The sequence below is a fragment of the Misgurnus anguillicaudatus genome, chromosome 22, assembly GCF_027580225.2.
Source record: "Misgurnus anguillicaudatus chromosome 22, ASM2758022v2, whole genome shotgun sequence".
In the NCBI taxonomy this organism is placed as follows: Eukaryota; Metazoa; Chordata; class Actinopteri; order Cypriniformes; family Cobitidae; genus Misgurnus; species Misgurnus anguillicaudatus.
The window spans coordinates 14,548,972-14,558,977 of record NC_073358.2 but is presented as its reverse complement, the minus strand read 5'-3'; the positions used below and the strand labels follow the sequence as shown (position 1 = coordinate 14,558,977).

The following is a 10,006-nucleotide window of genomic DNA, read 5'->3' as shown; positions in this document are numbered from 1 at the left end:
GGTGTTGCTGGGTTTTTTCTACTATTTTGCGAAGCTGTTTTAAATGTGTTTTTAAATATGTATTTGGTTATTTTTTGGTGATGCTGGGTTTTTTCTACTATTTTGCGAAGCTGTTTTAAATGTGTTTTTAAATATGTATTTGGTTATTTTTGGTGATGCTGGTTTATAGTTGAAATACTTGTTGTTACAGAGGTTTTCTACTATTTTGTGATACCGGTTTAATTGCGATATATATATATATATATATATATATATATTTTGGATTGCTAGTTTTATTACGGTTAAGAGTAATTTAAGTGTTTTTTATTTTTTATTTTTGTTTGGCTATATCGACATTGGCTAACGTTAATTTGTAATGCTATTTTGGGTATAATCAGAGAAAATATCTGTGTAATCCTGGAGAGGTTCTAAATATTTTTGAAAATGGCTGGTAAAAGAGTGCATTCAGATGATGATCTACATAGCTGTCAAGAAATACCTACTGTAAGGGCTAGGCATGAGACTGAGGCTGAAATGTTTGCTGCCGCACAAGACCAATTACTTGAAATGGTAAACGAAATGATTCGGTCATATGAACAAAGATTTGAAACAAATTTGTTACAAACAGGTTATGGCGTAGTAAATCCTACTGATAATTCTAACACGACAGACACCCTTATGGGTTTAAGTCAGAGTGACGTGGACACGCTAGTGCGTGATGGAGGGACAGTAAGTGATTACACAATAGTCCCGAGACCCTATTTTAATGGTCTAGAAATCCACAGAAATCTAAAGTTGCGCGAGATCATAACCACAGATTTGGCAGCGTACACTATATTTGTTCAAAATATTCTGTCGGAAATGGTTTCATTCTCCAGGCAGATAGGAGGTGATAATTGCTTCATTAATATTAGTCAAATCTGACGTTAACACTATACTGTGTCCCGGTAACGACTATGATGAAAATCGTTTTATCGATCAGTTTGAATCGGTTGCACAAAGTAATGAACAGATGCTGGCAGATGACAGTTTGCAACTGCATGTATCAATAGCAAGAAGTATGAATGGAGGGGCTCGTATGTCAGAAATAAAAATAATTTCACACTGAAAAACAAGTCAGTTGTTAAGAAGTTCCGTGTCGTTTATGACAAAAGCATCTTGCTTACACGTCGAGACCCTTTGGCTATTGAAACATGTCTTACGGTAATCGGGGTATGCAAGGTATAGAGGGGTTTGATTTCAGAATTCAACATCCTTTCTCCATGGTCATTGCAGGGCCCTCATGCTCTGGAAAGACATTCTTTGTAAAAATGCTGTTACAAAACGCTGAGAAAATTGTTTCTAAAAATATTGAAAATATTGTGTTAATTTATGATTGTTGGCAGCCAATGTATGATGATTTGATGAAAATGTTTGACATTAAATTTATTGAAGGAATTCCACAGAATCTAAATGACGACTCTTTGTTTCCACCAAACAAGATAATTTTTTTAATTTTAGACGATGTTATGAAAGATGCTAGTGGTAATTCTGAAGTCGAAAGAGTATTTACAAATTATGTACACCACAAAAATTTAAGTGCATTGTATATTGTCCAGAACTTGTTTTGTCAAGGTAAATCCAGCAGGACCATCAGCTTGAACACCAATTATATGGTGCTGTTTAAAAACCCCAGAGATAATACCCAAATTAACTTGTTAGCCAGACAGATGTACCCTCGAAATACTAAATTTTTCATGGAATGTTATGAAGATGCTACCAGCAACCCCTTCGGCTACCTACTGATTGACTTTAAAGCTAAAACTCCAGAGCAGTATCGTCTCAGAACAGATTTGCTCTCACAAAATCCTGTTGTATACATTCAGAAAAAGAAGCGCTGAATTCATCGAATATTTGAAAATGTCCGCTAGACTTTTAAGAAACCTATCTCTTTTAAAGCTATTATTAAAGGCTACACCTCGACAAAGACGTGTTATTTTAGAGGTTGCTACAGACGAGTTCATTGTTACATTGTGCGAAGTAGCTTTAAATGTCCTTCATGGCAATATACCACTCACCCCGCTACAATATCGGAAACTGAAGAGAAGAAGTAACGAAATCAAAATTGTTGCAGATAAGAAGGTTGGTGTTGGTAGAAAAAGAAGGTTAATCAATCAACAAGGAGGTTTTCTGTTACCACTTTTAAGCGTAGCAATACCTTTCATTACCAGTTTGATCACCTCTAAATAAGTATTTGCTGATGGAGTATGCAGAGAAAATGTTTTTAGTACCGCAACACCAGCTGGATAAGTTGAAAACTGCTCCTCCTCGTGAGTCTATTCAACATACCGTGGAAAACGACTTGGACATGACCATAAGAAATATTCTCTACAGATCTGATCTGGACACATATGAAAAAGCTAAGATGTATACAAGTGTTTTGCAGAGATTTTTAAACCTTTCTAGACAAGCGGACAGGGAGACCAGCACATTAACATTAACTCTTCCACAGCCTGATCACATTGAAAATGAAAACCCTGTTGTGACGGGTCCTGTGAATCCGCCGGATACTTTGTCTAATGTTGCTGATGATATTTTAAAGAATGTTCCACAGAGAAGTGTTAAAAATGTTCGATACATTTTGGATAAATTATCTAAAACTAAGGACATCACATCATGGACTGATTCGGGAGAGTTTGTGTTTAAAGGTAGATTGATTCCTGGATCACACATGCTCGATTTAGTTAAAAGCGTCACAGCCCCTCAAAAAGTCGCTGATGAACGGAGACCTATTGGATGGAACGAGTTTCTGGAGGCATTTGCTATTTTAAATGTACCATTCTCTACTGTGCCTAACCACTATGTCAGACATGTAATTAACTCTTTCAAAAACAAGTCTACTTCAGTTATTACAAACTCGTCTAAGAGGAGTAATAAAAGGAAAAAGAGTCATCAGGGTACACCTCCAGAAAAATCTAATTCTTCAGAGGGGCATGTATTTTCACCCCCTGTTCTTGACAGAGGTCAATGGCTAAATTTTTAAAAACACTGTGAATGTTTATTGTTGTTGTTATCTGTAATGTTGAATGTCGTAAATAAAACCCCCAAAAGCTGTAATACTTGTCATTGGTAGTTATTTATTAAGAAAATACATACATAAACATTTCACCTGTTTGTACACACTGAATACATTTGAAAACATTTTCATTACAGTTAGATTGTTTTAATCTTTTCACAAATGTAGACACTTTTTTATCATTTTTAATTAAATCATCACTATACATTTTCAGTACATAATCATATTCAAATCCCTTTGTCATATGGTAAAGAAAAAACACACAATGCTGCCCGCATGTGTCTGATGTAAAATCCTGTACTTGCACATTCGAGTGTTGAATCTCCTTAGAATTGAGTTTTAAAAAGTTTTTGATAATTGGTGGAAAACCTTGGTAATCTGGTTTATTGCCAAAACTGTCAAAGAAACATCCTAAACGCTCTTCGTTTATGTAGATGGCTAACCAATGTTGACCGGGAAGTCCAGAAGGATGTGTGTTCAAAATAACCATTGATGGTAATTTCTTTAAAGGCTCTTTCGGTAGATAATCACATGGTAGTACTCCGAGAAAATGAATGTTGCAGGATATCCGGTCCATAACCGATGTAAGCTGTACAGTATTCATTTTTTGAGTGTTAATAGTAGTCAACCAGGACCTGCCGACGATTTGATATTTCTATAACACTGTCAAAAGTAGCGTATAAAATTAAATTTACTGTCCGGGGGAGGGGTTGTCTAAAACGGGCTTCCAGTCTAATATTACCACTCTTAATAAGCGAAATGTGCTGCCCGCACTCCTCATCCGGAGTTAGATTGAATGCGTAGAGTGTATAGCCGTGCAGGAATTCTTCTCTATCAATAGATAGTCCCTGATTTTTAAGATGTCTTCCAGAGGCCAGTGCTAACTGATAAAACTCCCTCACTGCAGAACCGCTTCCAAATTCAGGTTGCAACGGTTTTGAAGGAATCTGGACACCGTCGGCATAAATGGATAAAAATTCAAGGTCGTAGTTTTTAAATGCAAAGGGGTTCTTATCATACGCCCCCACAAAGGCATCATTATCAACCATCGCTACTACGATAGATTTTGGTAGAGTTCCTAAGAACAAGTTTTCTTGATTGCAGACACGCGAGCCTGCAGGTACTGAGAAATTCTTCAGACATACTCTGTCGATTGGGTATTTGGCAGTGGTCGAAAGCAATGCTTGTGCATGCCCCAATCTTACAGCCGGTGATACTGTCACTTTTTTCACAAATAAAGATGCTGACAGGATGTTTAGCTTGTAGGCCGTAGCGTCGCTTCTCATCAAACAAAATTCATCTTTTCCTCTGGTCATACGAACTTTAATATCAACCCCATTAAGCATCAGTTTCTCTTGAAAGAAAATGTCGCTGTGAACCGGTGAGAGAAGTTCGACCACATTACTGGCGTTGGTGAAGGCTGCCCTCTTTGTTAACCCTCGATTTGTCCCCGCAGGATCCGTTACGTCCATATGTCCCGCGGTATCCTTGTAAAACAACGCAGCGCTGAAGAGTGTTTCAAGAGCATCTTTCCCATAATTGGTAAGACATTCTATTATCCCGCGATAAGGGTATGTACTAGTACTTTGTGATATAAGTCGGTCCCCCAACGACACATCCACCTGCCCAAAAATCGAACAGCTCGGATAGTTTGTAAGGCCCACAGGAGCTCCATCTGCAATATCTGTGCCATCTGGATTTGTGATTTTGAGTCGTAAAAATAACAATGTATTGTTTAGATCCACATAATCCTCCCCCGTTCCGGCAATAAAAAATTCCAGAGGTGTAGAGTCTGAAATCGCTGATAATGGAGGTATTTCTATATATGTATTTTTCTCAATAGCCATCTGAGTCAGTGGTACTGTAAACAGATCCAGCTCTGATTTTAAACATTCTTCTGACATACTGTGTAGTAAAGCCATGGTCTAAAATATTGTCTTTCTTCTCCTTTTTGCTGCCGGACACTTTCCCGACTCCTTACGCTTGCGTTTTACAACTGAAGTTTTTTTCAGATGTCGTTTTCTTTTCTTCTGCGTCTGGCCACTCCTCCGGGCACCTGGGGGTCTAGACACTCTTTTGCGTGCCATTACCATCAGTCCTGATCCTTCTTGACTATTATTGTTATTGTTAAAAGACTGTGACATTGTATGGCTAACAACATCACTTATTATGTTCTTTGCAGCTGATTTAAGATGTGGTTTAGCTATGTTAAACCCACGTCTTAGTAATGGTATAGCCATTCTAAAGAGCCCGCGAAAAAGGCCTCCCAACCCCGCTCCATACATAACCCCACCCCCTGCATAGCCAGGAAGCCCATTGCCTGCCTGATTCTGATAATAGGCAACGTAACGCATGGGGTCAGTATTATGATTGTTGTAATATGCCATTTTTTTTTCAAACCCTTTAAAAAAGACGTTGTTTCAAGGGTCTAAAATGTAATTTAGCACACACCTTTCCGTAGCTAAAACTTATGTCTTGATTTTGATCGTCTTTCACCTGTATACTTATCTCAGTGATAGAAGATTTATTCACCGGTACGTAATGAGGCCTGTCGTATCTAACATTAATAATCTTGTTGTTCTCACCGTCTATATGGACACACCTTAGTAGTGGTACATGATAATCACCAACTGATTGATATTCTATTATATCTGTGTATATATACATAGTGTAGAATCCTCCATTTATATCTGCTTGATGGGGCGCATACGTCACAGATGTGTGACCGATACCATGGTTATCATGAGTTGGAGGGTTTGTTTCTATTGCAATCCCCGGTTTTAAACCTAAAATTACTGCCAACTTTCCGAAAAACTTTAGTGACGTCTTTGGGGGTCCTTTTAGAAACACCTTGTTTTTAACGTGGTCAAATCCAAGACTCACACCCGATGGTAGATTTGCATTGATCTCCCTGATCAAGAAAACAATGTCATCATAATATCCAGATTTTATTCTGTAAAGTACGTTCGATGTCTTTTGATCGCCGTTGATGAAGATCTCAATCTCTTTGCCTTCAGCAGGGTAATCAGTGATATGTTTTATACCATTGTCGAGAATAAAGATAGCATCTTCCTCATTAAATGTATACCATGACGTAGGATACTCAAATTCTATCAAGCCCACCTCCCATTCACCTTTCAGATGCATAGTTCTTGCTAAGCTGGTTGTATAATTAGATATTTTATTTCCCGGATAGGCCGATAACGAAGCATTGCAGGGCAATGTAACATAAAAGCCACCCTCAGCCCTGGTAGGTGTTTACACAAATGCATGGCATCTATGCAGGTCCTTTATTTTATTGATGGCTGCACATCAACCAACTCTTTTTCATCGATCCATGATGCAAATTTCGCAGGCCATCCGAGCCATTGTACCAGCAATAATGTTTTGTTTCTTTCTTCTTCTTGTCTAATATTTTTTCAACTTTAAAGGCTTTGTTTTCACTTACAAGTATCTTTTGTAACTCTTCCTCATAAAAAACGCCTTCGATGACATCCCCATCATAATCACACAATCTGTAAACAGGCGGCTCTCTTGGGATACATGCTGATATAGTGAAAAACTCCTGCGTATAGTTTTCCTCATACCCTCTTGCAAAAGGACCTCTAACTTTAGAAATTCTAACTACGTCACCAACTTTGTATTTAAATATGGGGTTTACACTGTGAGATCGGCTATCACCGTAAAGATTATGTAACACCTCGGATTTGTTTTCTTCGTTTACATCAATCGGCCTCATCTTTATACTTCTATGATAGCTGACGTTGTAGCCACGTGTTATGTCTTGAAGTATTTCAATATAGCGCTTTGAGTTTGTAGCCGTTAAATATCTCCACATCCTTCCTCGCAGAGTCCTGTTAAACCTCTCAATTACACTTGATTTTAAGTCACTGGATGTTGCAAAATGCGTAATGTTGTACTTCTTCATAAGTTGTTGGAAATGTTTGTTAAAAAATTCCTTCCCCTTATCTGTTTGTATTTTCTCTGGTACACGACCCTCTTCCAGTATTGATTCAAAGGCTTTAGCAACCTCTACTGCGGACTTGTTTTTTAACACACGTGTCCAAGCATATTTACTAAACAGATCTATACATGTCAACAGAAAATGATTGTTGTCATTTTCCTTAGCATATGCAGACATATCAACTAGATCAGCCTGAAACTGCATATCGATACCATAGACAAATACCCTATTCCTTTTGTATTTTAAAGGCGCAGTTTTATGTAGTGTGTAAGCATCTTCGCCGGAGAGCCATTCCGATACTTCATCATTGGTTAAGCGAACACCCGTTTCTTTCAAAACAGCATCTTTTAAACGTTGTTTACCCCCTAAAGAACCTGGGTTTGAAGGCGTGTAATAAATCCTTTTCATTACTTCTTCAGACATATTGTAACACCAGTCACCAAAAACGAATAACACAGAGGTTCAAAGTGATACAAGTATTTATTGTGAAAGATTTTACATCATAAGTCATCAATGTAGTGTAGAAACTTTATACACATCACAATATTTTTGTCAAGAAGGTAATCAACCAATGTTTCAATAATTTCACAAACATAATCCTGATCATTACTAGACATTGTAAATACACATAAATCAGTCACATATGTACATATGCATAATATATCAGTAATTCTGATAATGGCACCATATTCAGTCATCAAGTCTAAAATTTTTTTAATAGTTACAGAAACTGATTCGTCCTTGTTAATGCATAAACGCATCAGTGCAGACCAATCATTAGAAATATTTCTTACAACAGACATTTGGTTCTCGAGATTTGTAAGGCGTTTAGCATCCACATCACATCTGTTAACAGGTACATTTACATCAGAGTTTTCATTAACAATTTTATAAAGTAAGCTGGTCATCTCACATCTAATACGATGTTTAAGTAGACACTTGACCAATCCAGTCACAAAGCATGTATTCCCCATGGTTTTTGGTAGACTCAGTCAATATGAATGATACCCTTCCAACTGTCCACAGCGTCACGGACAATCCTTTCGTTGTCAGGGCCTCCAAGTTTTTCTCTGATCTCAGAAAGTTTTTCCACAATAAAAATTTCCTCACGCAGTTCGTGCAAGATGCTGTCAACTGACCCCTGAACCCTCAGAGGATGAATCCTTAATCCACAACGGTTCAATGCTTGAGAACTGATATGTTTGAGTTCTGGCTTGAACAGAGCACGTGACAGTTCCTCAAAGTAAAAGTCAAAGAAATAGGCATTAGCCTCAAAAATACAGCTGTGCCTAAGCTGACTAGGGTGATTAACCTCACAACCGCTACAGAGCTCTTTCAGCTTTTTGTCAACAAGATGCTGCAAAAGTGCCACGACGATTGTCTTTATGAGCTTGAAGCCGTCAGTCCGGATACATCCGTCTGTGGAGTCGACCCCCGCAAAGTGTGCTGCTCCAGCTACTGAACCAGTACAACCATAGGGAGTCGTAAGGAAGGTCAGGTTGTGATACCCCAGGTCCATGCAAAATTTATCCAACCAAGAGTTGTCAGAAATTGGCATAGTAGTATCCATTGGGGATGACTCATCGACAGGCTTTCCATTATCCGTCTCGAGGCTGTGATCGTAGTGTACTGGAAACCCTTCAGGCGTTTCCGGAGCAGTCCCAAGGATATTGTTGTAGCATGCTGGAACAACATCAGGTATTGTAGGGACCGTCTCAAGAGGTTCGCTGCCGCTGTAGGGTGTTGCATTGTCATCAGGCATCGCCGGGGGCGGCTTGAGGGCACTGGTCCAACTGTAGGTTCTTTCATCTTTATCAAGTCCTGGTACGGGGAGCGCAAAGGTACTGGTGTAGCATGGGGAAGCCATGGTTTCTTGAAGCCTGTTAAACAAGTGTGTTGAATGATCCAAACTGGTACCATTTTAATGCCTGTAATAGGTAGGCGGGGTTAGGAGGCCGGCCCCTGAGGGCGGGACACACCTCTCTGGGTGGAACAACTTCACTTTAACGGATGTGTAGCGATCATAAAGTTCACACCATCTAAACAGTTTATCAATGCATGAAAAAATGTTGTCAAACATTCGCACATCTTTCCATTGAAGCAGATATACCAAGTTGTAGTACTTGTGATGCTCAGACTCGGGAATCGGCCAAGTATATTCCATGATCTTAGTCTTGTCGTCGCAGCGAAAAATATAAACAAAGTCATCTGGCAGCTTTCTACAATGGTCTCCAACCACCCGGTATCTTGTTTGAGGATCCTCGCCGTCCCACTCCGCGATGTACAAAGGCTCGTCGCCGCAGTTGTTCAAATCGCTCCAAACATAGTTATAAAATATGAACCAGTCTTTAGCAGGGAATACCAAACTAGGATCATCCGAAGTAATTCCATCTACCAAATCGCCAGCAAAGAGCCTGACGAACCGCGACTCCTTGTCAAACAGATATCTCCCCACACGTCTATCAGACATTGAGAATTCATGTCTCACAAATTTCTCATTTTCATGGAGAAACTTTGTCAAACTAACACTCTGTTTTTTCTTAGGAGCGAAAGTAATCCTTTCTTCCATTTCCACAATACCTCTTCCCGGAGAAGTACAGAACACCCGTCTCGCCTTTTTAGGAGTCTTTGGAGCAATCATTGCAACGCTAGAACCACACCGTCTTCTTGTTTAAAATACAAACTACCAGACCTTATTTATTCACTCACACAGGAGAGGGGAGGCGTGAAACAACAGAGACCATAGGACACCTGGACAAACATCATTTCCTGAGTAATTTCCGGAGTAATTTCCGGGGTATAAACATTAATTGCCACCATAATATTTTATTACAGGAAGCAAACAACTCATAAGGTGTTAGGTCGTAAATCAAGGCCATAAATCATCATTTTGACACATGGTAGATCATATTTTCTTCTCACAAGAAACCTGTAAGTAAAGTCCATATAAATCTGTAAGTTCAGCTTGCTGTACACAAAGGCAATGTACACAGTTAGCCATCTCAAAC

At 38.9% G+C, this 10,006-nt stretch overlaps 1 protein-coding gene across 1 annotated transcript; it reads right to left on the bottom strand.

The window, feature by feature from the left end:
* Positions 1–3,648: 3,648 nt before the first annotated feature.
* LOC141358785 (uncharacterized protein F54H12.2-like) lies at positions 3,649–4,956 on the bottom strand. Its single transcript, XM_073860472.1, has one exon. The coding sequence runs from the start codon at positions 4,954–4,956 to the stop codon at positions 3,649–3,651; it is 1,308 nt and encodes a 435-aa protein (XP_073716573.1).
* Positions 4,957–10,006: the final 5,050 nt, after the last annotated feature.

Excerpts from the sequence above, each read along its gene's own strand:
- LOC141358785 (XM_073860472.1), bottom strand. The coding sequence starts at position 4,956 with ATGGCTTTACTACACAGTATGTCAGAAGAATGTTTAAAATCAGAGCTG.